General features: G+C 40.2%; 1 protein-coding gene across 1 annotated transcript in view; it reads right to left on the reverse strand.

Annotated features, from left to right (window-relative positions):
* The window catches only part of CFAP61 (cilia and flagella associated protein 61), a 140,856-nt gene that overhangs the window by 70,277 nt on the left and 51,107 nt on the right, over positions 1 to 19,472 (reverse strand). The window contains exons 12-16 of the mRNA XM_067293896.1: positions 18,249 to 18,388; positions 10,968 to 11,094; positions 10,593 to 10,670; positions 9,137 to 9,343; positions 6,751 to 6,885 (exon numbers count right to left, since the gene is read on the reverse strand). Coding sequence (XP_067149997.1) covers positions 6,751 to 6,885; positions 9,137 to 9,343; positions 10,593 to 10,670; positions 10,968 to 11,094; positions 18,249 to 18,388 — 687 coding nt within the window. The remainder of the gene's footprint in view (positions 1 to 6,750; positions 6,886 to 9,136; positions 9,344 to 10,592; positions 10,671 to 10,967; positions 11,095 to 18,248; positions 18,389 to 19,472) is intronic.

The raw sequence follows: 19,472 nt of genomic DNA on the forward strand, positions 1-19,472 counted from the left end.
TATTTTAGTGACAGCAGCTGGGGTTCTTTATTTTGTAATACTGAACATTACTTTTCTTCGGAAAAAATATCTATTCCCTCCTTGCAAGCTGGAATTATGCTACTTGCAAAAGCAATCTACAAAATCTTTGAAAAATCTTTAAAACAAGAACGCCCCGTTTCTAAGCAGGAATGACTACTTTAGCTTGCTCTAAATGTCATTAACACCTGTATAGTACTGACATCATGCTTTCAAAATAAAGATAGGTCATCTTACTTTTAATTTCACACATGCACATAAGTGGTAAACATTCAGAGCATTCCTGCTAATGATGCCATCTGGTGCCTCCCATAATTGTGTAATACTCAGCCTTCCAAACAAGATGTAATGGCAGCAACACACAGAACCCACTGACATTTACAGTAAGGAAATTTATTATCAGCAATCAGTTCAGAATGGATGTGTTTGCATGACTACTAGCGCCATAAAATCATCACCTTTACCAGGCAAGTGGAAGTACAATAAATAATGGATTTTAATCCATGCATGTACTATAAAAGCATTAAAAATTCATTATTCAGGCACAATAGCATCTTAAGCAACAGTTACTTCTTTAAAAATTAATATTGCTTTCCTGGTTAAATGAAAACTACACATGTCAAGCAGTTGTTTGTAATACCGATTCATTCACATACAAACTATTGCATGTAGGAATGCCCTGTTTTAACCTGAATATATTAATCCTGATATTCAAAAATGAGGGAATTCTGTTGCCATTCTACTTAGGCTTTTTTGCCATATCATCTTAGTGATATGAGGCTTGCTGAGCAAAAAATCACTTTCATGTTGTAGCCACTTTCAGCACATTCCCGTGCCTCACTTCAATCCATATAGAACTGAAACTGGGCCAAAATGAAACCTCCTATCACTATAGATTTTCTCCAAAATCAGAATATACTTTGCTCTAATGCAGACTGCTACAAAGTAAAATAGCACCACCAGCTTTTCTTAACTGCTGTTAGTAATTCAGTGCACTTTCAACTTTAATTACCGAGTAAAGCTGGAGAGAAGGAATACACAGAGGCAGTGCTAACTATTTTTTGGTAATGCCTACAGACCAAGACGGGGAATGGATACTTCCCAGGAACCGCACTGAGTTGCACTTTAGGTGGGCATGCACTCCACAGCTTTGGTGCTTTCACAGTACTTGTATCCATACCTGTCCCCCTTCCTGACGTTCCTCTTGGGCTGTATAAGGAGGGAAAAGGCTTGCTCCCGCAATTTCTTTCCACTGCTCAGTTAGAAACAAAGAGCTGTGTTTGGAACAGATTGTTCTGGTGTTCACAGCTTCTCCCACCATGCTTTAAAATCTGCTTACTTTTTATTATCCTTTAATGTACCTAAGCTAAGTTTTCAACTGCACTCTCTGGACCAGCTGGGGCCTTGGCTGCGCGTTGCGAACATCCCTTCCTCTTTCTCTGCCTTTTTTTCTCCACCTCTGCAGCGAGGTGTCAACTGTCAGCGTCTCCATTCCGAGTCCTTCCTACTTTTCCTCCTGGATAGGTCAGTGCAACGAATTATGTTCACCCTGAATGGTTCATTCAAAGCATTCAAGATCCTCTTCAACTTCTTCCAGTAAAGAATATCGAGGAATTTGCAGTCAGATATGGACTGCTGAGAAAATATACCGTTTAATACACAAAAATGAATTCGTGGCTCCTGAAAGGAGTACTGTAGAGGCATTTCTTCCCCTTCCTCTGTCAATTCCTGTACATCTATCTAGCCACGCTGGCAAAACTCAGCTCTTGAACAAGTTTGAAGTGGACTAGTCCAGAGAAGTCAAAGCTACGCAGAGCATCTGACTCCAGGTTTTTGCCACTCCCTCCTTCCTGTCCCGATTTAAACATTTCCTGTAATGCACCTATAGCATATCTTGAGAAGCACAAAATTAACTGAGAAAGATAAAGAGGCTTTTTATCAATTTATACGAAGCCATGTGGGTTTCTGCAATACTTTAATAATTGTTCTGCCTTCTTTTTATGAGCTGTAGCAGAAGAAAAACTAGTTCTGACGTGTGCAATAAAACCTGATAGCTTGAATGTGATCATGAAATAAGAAGTAAAAATAAAAAAAATCCAACCACATGAATAATAATGAAAGGGCAGAAACAAAAAAAATAATTCAGCAGATGTGTGACATTTTTATTCTTCATTGTGGATCAGTTATTCTTGTTAATTATATCACCTATTCTTCCATTTTATTGATAATTACATGAAGCAGATGGATAACAGAATGCTCCCAGATGGTGAGAAAGCAAACAAGTTTATAAATTGTTTATTTATGAAGATATCATTAAAAATTATTTAATTATCTATAGTTTTCTATTCCACCAATTACTACATGCACCTTAAAAGCCAGCAGAACTTTTAAAGATGTTTAGTGTTCTGTCATAACCAACTGTTTTTGCTATAACCTTACTAAAATGACTGACAGATGTGCAATGTATGATAATAATCTAATCTGTTTTATCACTGTGGGAATTAAGATTCTGAATCTTTGGATCTTTTGCCAATTGGTGCTTCAATACCGGTTACTGATTCAGAATACAAAATTCAGAGTTTTCCTTTTGGTTTGGAACAGCTGTAGAAAGGATTTGATCTAATGAGCAGACAGGAGTTTTTTCAGGTCTGCGTCATGAAACTCTATAGCCTGGCAGATGTATAGCCTGATGAAATTTTGAGCTAATATGCGGAACCTCTGATGGGTTTGCTGCAGAGGCTCGGTCTGAACAGGCATCCCAAAGTCTGGGCACTTCCAGGACTAGATGCAAATAAGACCTTTAGCATCTTATCAGTAGAGCGATGTGAAACAGAATTTTGTAGAAACAGGCACAGGAGGTCAGCAGCGAAATGTATTTGCCAGCTGAAAAAGTGGGGCAAAAACACCCTCTGCCATTAGGCGCTATTATAGGAAGTGGTTAGGACAGTCACAAGAATTCACAGCCCTTTAAGAAACCGACAGCCACTGCTAGGGAAATGACAGGTCTTCTGAAGCATAAGACGAAAACAAAGCATAGAGTTGTGGCTGAAGATAGACAGTGAAAAAACTTTGTGGTTGCCTTAAAACCAAGACCAACCTTTAATAAGAAGGCCAGGCAACAGAGAGGAGGAAAGGGCAGAGATCCTGAACTCTCTGTTTCTTTGGAGAATCATTTTAACCATAACCCAAAAGCCAAGTTTCAAACTGGAAACAATACTGGGCCAGGGAAATATGATATGGACATGAAGAGAACAGGGAAGCTGGATAACTGGTGTTAAATAGTTTCTCACACTACAGCAAATTATGATTTTATATGATAAATTCCTGGATTTTAAACAAAAATATCTCTGTCCTACATCTAGCTCTCCACAAAGAGACTACAGAAAGATGGACCCATGCTTTCTTAGATACCATGAAATGGAGCTCATTCAGTCTGCTGGAAGCAGGAGAGAGCAGGCCAGGAATCCATGGCAGAAGGGGGGGGGGGTCACCTTTTTTTTTCTTTTTCCAGACACGGAGGTAGAATAGAGAGATCTGACAGAAGGACAAAGAAAACAAATTATCACAGACTTAAACAGGCAACTTCTGGTGCTCATCTGTCTGTGACACAACTGGTCCAGACCTGCAGGAAAACTGTCTTCAGCACAACTGAGTTCCATCTGGACTGGCAAAGTGTGGGAATTAGCTGAGGGCAAAGCTTTTCTGATTTAGATTAGTGCTGTAGCTTCCAGCTTTGAAGAAAGGAAATGGGGAAGAGAGTCCTTGCGGGTCCTGCCTGAGTTATCTGTAGTAGGTCAATATTTATGAGTGAATCTCTTCATGCTCACAAGCGGGCTGGAACATATTAAAGAGGTATACAAATTGATTGAGCCCCAGGGCTCCCACTGTGCACTCTCTCTAAGACACTAAGCTACTAATGGCCTACAGAGATACGTATGCACAAATCAAGAGCTGTGCTTAGACACCAAATGGCTGAGCTGCTGAGACCCAAGCTGTTACTGGTAAAGAATAAATTTTGCAACAAGAAAAGGAGAGAGAGAGAGCTCAAAAGAGGCTGGAGTAAGAGAAAAGCAGAAAGCTGCAAAAGCAGGAGATGAGAAGCAGATGTTGATGGGTGGATATCAAGGGGCATCTTGTGGGTATCAAAGCAAAAATTTCATTACGATTATCTCCATCATAAGAGAGAGATACTCAAGCAATTAATTAGGATGGGCAGCCGAATGAAAATTTTACATTTCCAAAAGCGACTTGTATTTACAACCCTTGTGTTGTAATTTATCTGAAAAACAACTTCCATCATTGCAGGACTACCTAGAATATGAACTACAAGGATAATCAGACCTCCAAGTTCTTTTTCAAAGCTCCCTCACTGAAAACAAGCTTGGTGAGCCAGAACAGAGAAGTGTGACAAAGACAACCCAGGAGCTGTCCCAACTACTTGGAATCGCTGCCTGCCCCAAGGTTTTAAGACCTGGCAAGATCGTGCCCCTATCGATGCAACAGCTTGAGGAATATCTTTTTTAAAACCACCGTAATACAAAGATAATAGTGGACATTTTCTCCTTACTCCTAACCCAGTGCTTGCCTCAAACAGCTTCCCACTACATCCTACTCCAGAATCTTCTCCTGCCTTTCATTTTTCTCTCTCTCTTCTCCATGCCTTCCTTCTGACATTCCTTTTCCATTTCTCTTTTGCTTCACTTTCTGGCCTGCTAGCATCTTTCTTCTAAGACTATATGTGCATCACCTTGTCTCACAGTATTTTTAAAGGTGACGAGTCTCAACCTTTCCATTTTGTGGAGGTAACACATCTAACTCTTTAGTGGGACTTTTTGCTCTTTGCAACAGGGATCGTGTCATTCTGTTTACCGAGTGTCTGAGCAGGCGTTTTGATTGCTACAGTAATGTAAAAGTATAATCAATTTGTATCTACTAACAGTTGATTTTATTAATTTTATAAAATGCATCCCATACTTTATTTGTAATTTAGCTGCAGGATTTTGCAGGGAAGAGCAGGATTATTGATGGAGATCAATCCTCCCTTTCTGAAATACCAGAGTAGGGAGAGAGCAAATGCCTTACACCTGGCCCCTAGCAGAGTTCATGAAACATCCCAGATGAGAAAGCAGTTTTAGCTCCTTACTCTCACTAGCATGCTCAGTCCCCCATGGTTGGTCACCTCTTAAATTATAAAGCTTTCCCAAACTATGGTGGCCAAAGGTCATTTCATTCACTCAACAGAAGAGTCAATTTAGCTTTGCGTGGTTTCAAATTCTTGGTATGCCACAAAAAAGCACAGCAGTAGTGGACTAGCTTTATGCTCGAGTTACCACTTAGGGATCAACCCCAGATGTCAGTTCTGATAGAACAGTCTGTCAAAAATTGATATTTAAAGCTGATGCATATGTATGGATCCTTATAGAGTGACTAGCCTCCTTTTTTTTTTTTTTTTCCCAGCAAAACTATGTTATTGAAAATCCTGGACATTTTATTCAATAGGAATTCACTAACCTTGGGATGTTTTAAACAATTATCTCACTATCTGCAACTCTCAAAAATCCTCAGGAAGAACCTGGGATCAGAGCAGACACCAGCTTTTCAAATCTCTCAGAGGTAAAAGGTCTATGATTTTCTGGCTCCGACAAAAATGCTAAGATGAGCTCTTCTACTGAGACAGAAACAGTGTATTTTAAAGAGAGAATAGGAAGTAGCTTAAAGAAAAAGGTTAGATAATTTATTCTGCAGAGCAGAGAAAGGTAGGAGAAGTGATGTGAATGCTGAGTGGAAGTCTGCTCCATAGTGCCAAACTCAATTCACTGCCTCAGCCATGTTCTGGATTTTGCTTTGCCAATCGCTGCCTAATTAAGAGTTTTGGATGCCAAAAATTACTGACTAACTGTGAAAGGGACAGCACTAAAAATATTATATGAGAGCCTATCTCAGCCAATTGGAAGTTAGCAGACAGACATAAAGCTCCCTAATTATGTTTCTTTAGTAAATTACAGCCACATACTGAGAGTATCTATCACTAATGGGATTTTTCCTAATATTTCAGCTTCACTAGTTACTTCTGTGAGGGAACCATCTTTACATCAAATTTTAGTTATTTAAAAATTTAAGACACTATAAAATTTAACAAATGAAATTTTAAGAGACTTCCAGTTTAGAACCTCTGGACTACAAGAGTGCTATATAAATACGATCTGATTGGTAGTGAAAGGAATCTTTTCCTTTAATGTTGAATCATTCCTGACATTTTGAAGTGTTTTTGAAGGTATCATCTTGTGCATGAAAGAAATCTGGCTTCAGAACTGATGAATAAATTTATTTAAGCAATTTCAACAGCAGTTGTCAGAAGCATGACAGTATTTTTCAGCTGGAGAGCAGAAGACCTCAATAAGCTTACCAGGAAGAGTGACTAAATAGTAAGTCAAAACATTTAAAATGTACTGTGAGCTTGAAAGTTATTTCACGGAAAATATTGCTAACATGTAAGTATTAGTAGGTAAATGTTATAGTTCAGTGACTGCTGTTTGTAACGCTCGGTTTGAAATTCAAGCTTAGAAGTGATGGCAGCGCCGAAGCAAAGCTGGGACTGTAAGGGTATGGACACCGTGTTCAGTGTAATTAAGAAGCAACCTATCAACACTAAGATGGTAATGCCATCCCATCTGCCAAACGCTGCATTAGCTGGCACTATGCCTCGTGCCTGCTGCTGCTTCTGTTACCCACCTGATCCTTGGAGACCTGCTCTGATGGAGCGTTTATGCCAAGCTCTTCCAGAGGATAGACAATCTGTCGTCTTGGTCGCACGGGAACCATGTAATGAAGGGCAGATGTCAGGGAATGGGCACAGGGATTCTGAAACTGAAAGACAGCAATCTATATTTTAGCAGAGAGAATGTCAGCACAGTGCATCACAGATGTCTGCTGTGCGGCTTTGCAAATACAAAATTCTTAGCTCTGTTGGCTAAATCTGAGAGAAAAATCAGCAAATAAACAAACATACTCAGAGCAGAGGAATGAATTGCAGATAATTCCTGACACTAATGAAGATAATTATGAGAGTAATTACATTACTATCTCTGTGGGAATGACAGATAAACAAGTGGTTTGGTTTATGGGATTTTTCAGCACAAGTATTTTCCCCAGGAGGATACTTTTCTCCATAGTGATCATGAATCAGCTTGATTTGACCTCATTAAGCTATGTTATCTGCTTACTGCTAACCTTTGCTTGTTTGGCAAAGAATGGTTATGAATTTATATAGAAATTCTAAACCGACTAAAATGTCAATTTTGTCCAAGTGATAAATGTTAATAAACTGGCATAAACTTGAAGTGAACAAAAACCCTAATGTTAATGTGAATAGCATGGATCATTAGAAGAAGCCTTATCCCATTTATTACAGCATGACTGGCTCTGTCATAACTTATGACATGAAAAGGGAAAAATAAGAGAATTACAGGAAATGGAGAATGAACATTAATGCAAACTAAATTACACTGAAGTACCTTTCCACCCACAAATATCAAAAAACCCTTAATGTTATTAATGTTACCATGTTGAGAACTGAGTAAAATATCACATTTACTGCTTATTATAAAGCATCAATGAGTTAAAGTAACTTGAAGTAACTCACTTTAACCTAAAAATAGACCAAACTGGAATCATTAGTAAGATTTAACTTTTCTCTTCCATCCACTGCCATTAAAGTGCAATTTTATAAGTGCCTCTGAAGAACCTGAGAACCTAATGCCACACAAGGACATTGGTTTCTCAAAAGAACACTTATTAAAACTCCACAAAAGCGCACACTGGCAAAGCAGGAAAAAACATCCTTCTGAAAATGTGCGTATGTCTAACCTGTCAAAATTCCTATATTACAAAAAGGTGACATTTTCAAAAACACGTAAGTTACTGAGGATATAATTAATCTCAGTACCATCTAAAAGCAAGGCGCTTAGTCTAGCTAGCCATGCAGACATGTCCCAGAGTTAGAGAAGAGATGAGTATCTCCAGAGGGCAATTCTTTCCATCCTAAGATATGTAGTTACGATTGATGGATGAACTGCCTTCTGGAGGCACCATGTTTTCTCTATTAATTCTCGCTGGAGCCTAGGCGATTAGGCGAGACCAGATACCAGCTTTTAGATGGCTACACATCAATGAGATGACATGTTTGAAAATTTTACCTTATGTCCTCTCTTCTTGCCTGACACAAGGCTGATGACAAGACAGACATGGGAGTATTTTCAAAAGAAACTTTTTTTTTTTTTTAAACTTACACAAATTATGTGCTTCCCCAAAACGTACGTTCTGTCACACAGCACTAAGTTCTTACGGTTCTTCAGTGGCACTTGCAGAAGCACAAGTCTCATTTTCAATGGGAGTGAGGTGACCAGGTCTCACTGACTTTGGAAGAAACACACACTGAAATACCTAAATCACTTTTGAAGAGTTTTTATATCCACTTTTTATATCCATCCAAGAGATGGAGCCAAACCCAGATTAGAGGTTACAGCTCAGACACAGGGTCCTACTTAGGCAGGACTGGGAATACTGGATGCTTGCTACTTCCTCCTGGAACAGCTATTTTGGGAATGGAGGAAAGGCAGAAACTTGACTATCGTTACTACAACACATTTACGTAGGGGGCTGAAGCAATGCACAAAGCAGCAGCAGTATGAGGACCTATGTGGGTAAAAAGCAGATCTACTTCTCCCAGAGATAAGTGAGAAAATAGCAAACAAATTACTCCTCTACTGTGCTGCTCCCAGGGCAACATACCAATGTGTGCAACTTAAGACATCTAACTACATTTAGAGCTCAGTTGCCCTCGTATCCCTCTAAATTCAATTGAAAAACAGGCATTTTTAAAGCATGATTCAGCTCAGAAGGAACCACCTTAGGAAGAGCTTCTCTCTCTTCACAGACTATGTAATAAGCCAAGGCCAAGTACACTTCAAACATGTGCCTGAAGGTATGTGATTAGTCTGGATTTACATGCACTACTTTACATGCAAGACTGATAAATAGTCATAGAAGCAAAAAAAACAACAAAGTGAGCAACAGTGACAATATTTAATAAATAAAATACAAATCACTTCCTTCTTACCTTGCCTTCCACATACTGTGGATAAACAGGGTAGTAAAGAGAAGACTTGTGGGCCAAGCGAAGAATCTCCTTTAGAAAGTGTTTGGTATAGTGATGAAATATGGGATTTAACACAAAGTGATAAAGATGTCCGTGTTCCTCTCGCTGGTGGTGATAAAAATGCATAAAATCTTCAATGTTGTAATGTGAATGAATATACTCAATATCCTGGAAAATAAGAATTTGGAAATCTCAGCAGTGATGAAACAGCTACTTTTGCAAGACTAACAAAGAGCCTACAAGTTGCTTTTTATCCATTTAGTAACTAAATTTGAACACTTATATGAAGTGTTCAATATGAAGGCCTTTGAGTTATTCTCAGTCAAAACATACTGACCGAACACATCTCTCTTGACAATCTTCTCATTGTACCAAAATCTATTTTTGTAAATTGCCCCCATTTATTTACAGAGAATGCATATCTGACCCCATCACAAGAATGTCTGATACAATTTAATGGGCATTATTGGAAAAAAACAAAACGAAGCCCAATTCTCTGTTTTGCTGTTCAAGACAGGGAAACCTAGGTCGCCCTCTCACAGCACTGAAAGTGAAAGATGGGAATTTTACAGAGAAGAGCTGTGCAAGAAATCATTCCAACAAGTTTTCCCTGTCAAAGTGGTAAAAGTTGAGATTTCTGCACATATATACACTCCATAGAAATTGCTGTAACCTCTTAACTCAATGCTCTTGATATAATTAAGAACTGTCTTTGAAAACAGGAGTGACTTTGAAAACAGGAGTGACTACTCTTTATTTTAAAAACTGAGCACCACAGGTGTTGAAAGATCTAAAATCTGTCTTTTCAATATCAGAAGAATGCCACAAAACAAATAAAAGCCTTAACAAATGCTTACTTTCTCATGAATAATGGATAACTGTCTTCTTTTTTGTACCGCAATAAAGAATAAGATTTTCTGAAGTTAACTGTGTGTGATTCATGCTGCTCAGAAGCCACTGTCAGTAAAAAATTAATAAAGTAAATTTAGAAGGACAGCTGCTACCCTTTGCAGTATGCCATGGAAAAACAGTTATTGACTTTGGAAATTGGGCAGCAAAATAGGTGACTGCAGCAACATATTTAGAGGCAGAATGGCTTTGTCACAGAGAACCAAAAAGAGGCGCAGGAGGTATAGATTCAAAACTCATCAGTGGCTTCTTGCAAATGAGAGGATGATTTTTTCACCCGTGTATCCAATCATCACCTATGAGAAGGGAAATAATTGTTCTTCTCTCTTTACTGACTATGCAGACTGTAAATTTATAGAAGCAGTATTTTTTGCTATGTATATTTTCTGTTACATACATGTACAGCGACAAGCATGGAATGCAGCCTTTGGTCGTGAGGGCTGTCTAGGTGCTACAGTGTTCATACAACGCAAACATAGCAAACCGGGAAAATATAAATACAAGTTACCATTTCATCTTTAATGACAGAAATGCCAACTATTTGATCCAAAGCTTCTGCTACGAACGCCTGCACTGGGGTCCCATCCTGCAAGGCAAAAAGAATATAGGCACACTTCCTATTTCATTACGTTACATATCTCACTATTTAATCATAACTCTGTATTTCACCACACAATCACAGTTAAAGTGGTAGTTGAGGTAGTTGATATAGACCACAGGTAAGAAGAACTATCAAGTCAGGCTGAATTCAAACTACCAACTGTTGGCTGAATACCTATGTATTATATAGTGTATTAGTTTAGAACAACAGAATAAATACTGGGTGTTTTTACCAGTATTTACCCATTCTGTTATCGTAAATATATTTGCAACAAATACTCACTGGATCCTTGCGAGCCAGAGTAAACATCTTTAAGTCATTTAATATACTTTCATTCAAGCTAAGAGTTTTAATGAGCATTTCAACACCAAGTATATCATTAGTTGTTGCTCTTCTTACATTAAATGACCTATAAGAAAAAAAAGAGAAAGAAAAAAGAGGAAAAGTTAGCTGTGCAACAAATCAAATTCCCACGCCTGTGAGGATGGGCCTTCCACAAGCACCGAGCGCGCATCTTTCCAGAGTTGAAATTGAGTGATGTATGTCAATCGTTTCAAATGCATATGTTAAGTTATTGCATAATTACATAAAAGATCACACTTCATCTCCTTAAAACTCCTCAAGCACGTTGCTCTAACTGCTGCCAAGCACTCAGCCCAAAGCAAAGGCTAGCCATAGCCTTAACCACAGGTATCACGTAGTCGCCATGTGACCAAGAGTGAGCCAGCAGAGAAAGGAAGCAAAAAATCTCCTAAAATAGAGTCCATACCTGCACAATGACACACATGGGGAAAAGAGGGAGAAGAGATGTAGAAAAATAAGAAAAAAAGGAGAGAGAGGAAAAAGAAAACCAATAAGCAGAGACAACTGCCATACTAGGATGTTGTACAACGGGATGGAAGGAACATCAATGCAGTACAGAAATTTCTCCAACAAAAACAAACAACTAACTGTTGTGCTAGGCCTTGATTCTTCTAACAGAAATATATGAGAATAAACTTACTTTGACTAAAAGAGGCTCTGATAAACATTAGACTGCCAATTAATAACCACAGAACAGTGACATGGTATTAAAACGTCTGTGCAGTATATACAACCAGCAACACGGCAACTACATACAGGAACATTCTGGTGCTGACCTAGTTCACCCACTCAGCTATAAAACATCCCAGCACCCCAGTAATTATTAAAGAAAAAATTATCACTACTCTGACAAATTTACCAAATGCATTTCTAAAAGGTTAAATAAACAGGCAACTAGTGTTTTTCTCTTTGCTGAGACTTTAAAGACACTTCCTCTGGAGGAGAAGGAAAACAAATTTGTGAAATGAAGCAACACATTATTTGGGTGGAATGAATCTTCTCATGAATTCAGTAGGGGATACAGAGACTCCTTATGATTCATCTGTGGCAAGTATTTCTACACAGGAGATACATGACTTGTTGGCTGGAAAGATGCAGTCTGATTGCCCTTGACCGATGGCTCCAAGGCAGAGAAAACATGATAGCCCGTTCCATAGATGATAACAAGCATACAGATTTTGGGCAGCAAGCTCAACTCAAAAAAGATGCAAAGTTTTGTGTCTGAGATTGTAAGAAATCATCCATAGGTGCCTGTGCTATCAGGATTGCAAAGAAGAAAGCTGAGTTTCAGCCAATCGCTGGGACTTGGTCCTATTTCAATAATCTGGAAAAAGGTGGTGGTGGTGAAATACGCAATAGCTAAGTAAACAAGAGCCTATATATAGAAACTCAGATGTTTAGAGAAGTGTAAACTGAGAAGGCATGACAGCTTTATAACTTCAAAGCTCAACAGTACTTGATTTTGGGGACTCCAATTATTTCTACAGGAAGGAGATGACGAGAGTCTTATCGAAGCTAACACATCTTACAGAAGTACATGAGCTCGCCCCACAGGCAGGCCATAGCTGACCCAAAGAATACACAGGACTAAGCCCATCAACTCTAGCCCATGACTGAGGAGATCTTCACTTGGTGCAATTTATCATAGCTCTTCTCCATTAACTGTAGCTGTGACATTTTACAGCAGCTGAGGAACTTGCTCTTGTTGTCTCTTACAGACATCAATCTTTCCTGGTTAAGCAAGGCTGAAATAATTAAGGCTTATAGAGTGCTGCTGTTCAAGGAACTCAATTATAACTTAATTTCCAAGAAATAAGATCATTTATCCCCAGTTAACAAAAACTTGGAATTCATGTAGTAGTTTCCAATCCTGTTCTTGTTTTCAATTTAAACTTCTATGTGCCTGTTCAGCCTGTTAAGTCACATCCACGTTGATTTTGTGAAATATGGTTTTAATAAAAATTAGATCTAATAACTTAAAAAATACAGCTACAAAATACAAAATGATATGAGAAATTTCATAGCTTAAAACTTAATTGAACATTTTCAATTTGATTGAGGGCTCAGAAGCAGACATTTGATTCCTAAATTGCGTAACAAACCTTGTAGTTAACATCCAAGTTACAAACTAACCCTGAATTTCTGAGTGAGCTTCAGCTCAATTTCTGCTTTTCACACATTTCCACAGACAGTTGATTGAAAGGTCAAACAAGCGGTTGAAGATGATGGAGCAGTCAGCAGGACCAGCAATCTGGTTAGGTTCTGCAACCCATGAGCACGCTGTCTTCCTGCCACTCCACTGAGCCCAGCATCTGAGTTTTTTCCCCCCACTCCGCGACATATACAAGAGAAGGCAATCATACCGATAATGAACTGTAATTTTTAGCATAAGGAAAACAGAACATGCAAAAATGGAAACTGCTTTAAAAAAATTAAAACAACAAGATCCACCGTGAGTAAGAAAGACTAGGAGGGATTATCCAAGGTCTGTGCATGCTCATTTCTCTTCCAGCAATGATTAACTCATTCTAAATGTCCAATTCCTTTGACTGCTCAGAAGCCAGGACACTATCATTATTATTATTATGTTTTTTGGTGAAAATTGAAGGAAAGTATCCATTAAGCATTTCAGCCTTTGCCTTGTCAGTCGTTATTTGTTCTCCTTCACCGTTAAGTAGCAGACCTACACTTCCATTTGCAGCACTCTTGCTTTTTGTGTACTTAATACTTTTTCTTATTCCTTTTACAACCTTTGCTAATCAGTATCTCATTTTGTGCCTATGCCTCTTCTGATTTTGCCCTTTCGTGTCTCTACATTCCCACCTTCTCATCCCTGTTTTACTTTTAATCCATTTTCTGTGACTTTCTTTTCATTCACGTGCCTTTTGAAAGCTCCTAGTGCAACTACAGTACATTGATCTTTTACTTTTTCATATTTTGCTTTTATCTAAGGGAGTATTTGCTGTTGTGCACTGAGTTTTCTGTTCTTCAGAAACTTCCAAAACGCTTCAACTAGTTTCTTCCATAGCTTTTCTGATCCTGAACCTCATTCACAGGCTATTTTTTCCTACTTTCTCACACAGCTGCAGGGGGGTTGGAAAAAGACACTAATGGCCTTATTCTGGTTTCATGGAAAGGCTGGTATCCCTTGGAATATGCACAATTTAATCAAAATTGTAAGGTCTTTAAAAAACCTTGATAATAAGTTTAATTTTGACCAAAATAGCAAAACAACTATGACTACCAACCCTAGTGCCGGATTACTGAACAGCTGTGACTGAGATTAACAGGAATTACTCCAGTGGCCAGCTGGAAGAAGGAAGTGGATTCTTACATAATACGTAGAAGCCCAACTTCATCACGTGGAAAAAAGCTTCTGCATAGGTCCAAGAGTAGCTGTCCAGTTCCTGCGTGAGTTATTTGCATAACAAAGGTGATTAAGTATGCAATTAAAATAGAAGTATTTCTCTGCAACCATTCAACATTTAGCTACATTAATAAGACAAACAAAAGGAAAATCTCTAACTCTACCACAATTTAAGCTTGGTGTTTGGGCAAGTATAGCCTTGTTATATAAACAGAGCATTGGAAAGCTTGTACCACATAACAGAAATCATGCCAAGAGAGGTTCTGTGTCCCAGTTAACCAGTATTTCAGACAACAGAAATGTCAGAGTATCGCAAAATTTGAAAAATATGAAATACATGACTCATCAGAAAAAAACAGAGATCAATAAGGTGATAAAATAGATACTCAACAGTGAGGTTAAAGGTGTGTTCTGTATGTTCCAGAAACGCATTCCCTCAAAGATAAATGCCCTTTGATGAAGATGGAATGACGCAGTAAGGAAGAAAGGCAGAGACGGAGCTTGTAACCCAGGTGGTCTGCAACGACAGGAGCTATGGAAAATTTGGGGAGCATTCACAATACCTGACTTCAGGCATCTAACCCTCTAAGCTCCCAATATACTGAATGAAGAGAGGCAGACTACCCCAGAGAAGATTCAGAACAAGAGATTAATTCAGATTTTCTGAATTTCCCTCTAAAAACATTTGTATCTCTCCACTGACAACATAAGGGATGGGGGCAGGGGTTGGATTCAGAGCTCTTGCTGTAAGACCTCCACTGTTTTTTTTACAGCATTTTCCTTAATTCAGCTTGGAAGGGACTTGGAAGGTCATCTAGTCCACTCTCCTGCCCAAAGCAAGACTAACACTGAATTTAGACCAAGCTGCTTGAAAATATCCTCGGAGCTTTTCAAGACCTGACTGGATAAAGCCCTGAGCAATCTGGTCGTGATCTCCTACCTGACTCTGCTTTGAGCAAGGGGAGGTGGGACTAGAGACCTCCTCAAGCCCCTTCCAACCTGAATTATTCTATGAAAACCCTAAGAATGGAGCTCTCACAGCCTCTCTGGGCAACCTGTTCCAGTGCTTAATTACTCTCTTCAGGAAAACTTTCTTCTTTATATCCGGTCAGAATCTCCTGACATACGGTGTCCCACCATGTCTCAGCTCTGCGTCTGCACACAGAGCTCTAGCTCCTCCTGACTGCTTCACAGGCTGTGTGCATTCGTGCACAAGCACTTGAGGTGGGCCCCCTTTCAATTTTTTCTTCTTCCAAAGGACTTTCTCGCTCCCATCATCCTGCTCCGTGAACTTACCGCCCCAGCTTCTGTTCCCTCTCTTAACTGCATGCTGTTATCCCCATCCACAATGTACCTCGTTTGAAGGCCTCCTCACCAGGATGGCAAGCCTGTTAGCAAAGTTGCTCTAATCCCACTTTGTCGAGTGAATCTCATGTCTCGCTAAAAGTCCTCATTCCTCTAAAAGGGACCTATGGTCATAAAAGCCAAAGCACTGCCTGTGACACCACCCATGTAGCCAGCTGGAAACTCTCAGGATATAACTGCTCCTACTCAGCTTTTCCCCTTCACCTTAGGATTGATGGGAATGCCATCCGCATGCCCGTATCTTACACCTTTGCTTCCAGAGTGCTGTAGTCCCTCTTTATTTGTACCAGGTCTCACTCGGCAGTGTCTTTGGTGCCCATATGGATGGACAACAACGGGTGCCCTGAGGGCAGGACTAGCTTCAGCAGTCTCTCCACAACACCAGACCAGCAGCAAACCTCCAGTGACAGCACACTGGGACAGCGGATGGGTGTCTCCACCCCTGCAGAAGGGAATCTCCAACCCCTGTCACCTGACACCTCCTCTTGGTGCTAATGCGCAGGTCAGGTCCAGCTGGCTCCGAAACCTCTTTTAATGGAGCTTGTTCCCCTTCACTGGTTATTTTACGGCACTGTACCCTGAAGGTGGAGAAGGAGCCTTCCTCCCACTGCCAGCAGCCACAGGCTTCCAGCCTCCTTCATCTTGGGAGCCTCCAGCCATCACTCATTCAGTGGTAGCCTCCAGCCGTTTTGGCTTCCTTGCAGCTGGGAGCTTGGGCTCCTGCCTCGGCAAGGTGCCCGTGACGACCCTCTTATCTGCTCTTCTTCCTCCCCGACGCTGCGCAGTCTGTCCCCATCCCGTCCAGCAGCAACGGGCTCCCCAGGTCCCCCTGCCATGCCGACCGTGGAGGTTGGTGGTGTGCCTCTGCCGTGGTCCCCCGAGCAGCTTGGGGGTGTCCCCGCTGGAGACGGCCAGCCCGTAGCTCCGTGCCACGAGGCCGCCAAAGACTACGCACGTTTTTAATCGAGAACCCACTAATCAAAAAACAGCTAACAGAAGCTGCAGAAGCTCCTGGAAACTTCCAGAAGCAACTAAAAGCAGCAACCTGAACTTCGGGAAAACAAAACCCGGAACAAAACCGAATCCAGAATAAATTAACAAGCCACACAGCTACTGAAGGAGAATTAGCAAAAAGTGCAGCTGAGAAACCTTAAAATAAATAAATAAAATTGGGAATAAACTCCTCCAACAACTGCTGGTGGGGGGAGAAGCTGCCAAAAAAAAATGCAAAACAACAAAAAACCCTCAGCCCCCCCCCAAAAGAGTAAATGAAACTCCACAATAAATAAATAAATAAATAACCCCACAAATAACTACTAGTTAAAGAAAACTGCTGGAAAAAAAACAAACAAAAAACCTTTCAAAACCTCACAAAAATCCCCTTGCCTAAAGGGTAACCCCTATCCTAATAAATAAATGAATAAACACAGAGACAAACGAACCCCACAAACAACTGCTGGGGGGAAAATAGGGGAAAAGAAGAGAACTTGCTGAAATCTCCCTCCCTCAAAAACATCAAAAACACAAAACAAAACTAAAAAAAACCCCTCTCTAAGTAAATACCCCCCTCAAAACTGTAAATTAATTAAATAAATAAACCCATCGAGAACTGCTGAGGGAAAAGAAAGGAAAAGAAAACTCTGAAAAAAAATCCCCAAAGAAAATCCCATCAAAACTCCCCTAGTTAAATAAATAAAAAAACCCAAACAAACATGCAAAGAAATCTGACCCCTCCCCAACCATGGAAAAATTGAGAGAATAAAGAAAAAAATAAGAAAAAGGAAGAATCCCAAACAAGCTGCCAAAAATGGAAAGGAAGAAACTCCACAAACCGACAAAAAATGGGGAAAAAAAACAAAAAGTTTTTAAAAATACCACCACCACCTTCGCTGAAAAAATGCCAGGGCAGGGGCAGAAACCAAGCAAGTCCCCACTAACTGCCAAAGTCGCTATTAGCATCCTCCTTACAGAGCATGAGCATCTCATTACTCCCTAATCATCGGACAGTTAGAGACTAAAGACACAGGCCCTTTTTCTTGTAGTTAACATAAATAGAAGGAACAGATCACAGCACCATAAAGAATTAAGGAGGGGAATATGGAAAACTTGGGGTTAATTTAGGTGAAATCTACTGTCTTCTTGAATATCACAAGATTCTTACAACATCCATCCCTACATCCATAAGCACTCTGCTGATTAATGCAAATAAAAGCCACAGATTGAGGTTTGGGGCGGAAATACGGAAGCTCTGTTCCTAATTACTCTAGGAACAGTCCTGTGCTATTCAGCTATATTGCTTTTGGGACTCAAGCTATCATTTTTGCAAGACGTCACGCTGTACCACGCAGCCATACCAGCTTGTTCTAAGGTAATGAAGGAATACCCATCTGGTGCTAGGTTGTATGATGCCAGTATATTCCATAAAAGTACTTCAGAGAATATTTGTTGTCACAAGGCACATGACTCACTTGAGCAGTCCAGCACGGTGGAATACGTAAAGCTCATGATTAAATGTGGAAGTAGAGAAAGGGACAACTCGAACGAAACTCTGGATCAGATGGAACTCTGGTGCAAGATGTGGCACAACGATGATACAGAAGTCTTTGTCCTGAAAACATATGCAAAGAATACAGACTCTTAGTAATCTCAACACCAACTTTACACAAAAGCTTCTGACTACAGGGAAGGAAAAAAAAACCCCACACCTCAATGCAATACTTAAAATGTATGTACACTGCAAGCATTGCTCTACCTAGACAGCATGATGTCTGGCAGCAATTATAATAAATATAAATAAATAAAAGGAAAGCAAAGTCTCTTTAGGACTGATGAGCTCAAGACAAATTTGGTTTACAGAAATGGATCTTTCAGCTCCAGTAGAAGAGGCTAATGAGTTAAGATCCTGAAATTCTCTAAATGGCCTTCTTTTTTTTATTCCTCAGTAGAGATTATCTTTATGCTCACATCTAATGTATTTTCCTTGCAATGTCCTTTTTTTCTACCCTACAATTCTGCTGCAGTGGAATTTTAGGACAATGGATGTCTGTCTGGGATTTTTTCACATTTGCAGCCCAGTTAGAACATCAACTAGAGCAGCGTGTCCTGAAACCCTGAACAAACAGTCCGTGTGCATGCATGGATTGATTTTACACCATGTTCACTGCAGACCTGGTGAATTTGGGTTTGCATATGTACAGCAATGTCCAGCTCGTCCTAAATTTGGCACTGCTAGTGTCCATGCGCTCCAGGGTACATATGCATAAGAATCTGGTATTGACAGTCAAGGCAAGCTCAGGAAGTGTGGGCTAGATGAGTGGACAGTGGGGTGGACTGAGAACTGGCTGAATGGCAGAGCTCAGAGGGTTGTGATCAGCGGTGCAGAGTCTAGTTGGAGGCCTGTAGCTAGCGGTGTCCCCCAAGGGGTCAGTCCTGGGTCCAGCCCTGTTCAACTTCTTCATCAATGACCTGCATGAAGGGACAGAGTGCACCCTCAGCAAGTTTGCTGACGACACCAAACTGGGAGGAGTGGCCGATACGCCAGAGGGCTGTGCTGCCATTCAGAGAGACCTGGACAGGCTGGAGAGGTGGGCGGAGAGGAACCTCCTGAAGTTCAACAAAGGCAAGTGCAGGGTCCTGCACCTAGGGAGGAATAACCCCATGCACCAGTACAGGTTGGGGGTTGACCTGCTGGA

The sequence above is a fragment of the Apteryx mantelli genome, chromosome 3 (assembly GCF_036417845.1).
Source record: "Apteryx mantelli isolate bAptMan1 chromosome 3, bAptMan1.hap1, whole genome shotgun sequence".
In the NCBI taxonomy this organism is placed as follows: Eukaryota; Metazoa; Chordata; class Aves; order Apterygiformes; family Apterygidae; genus Apteryx; species Apteryx mantelli.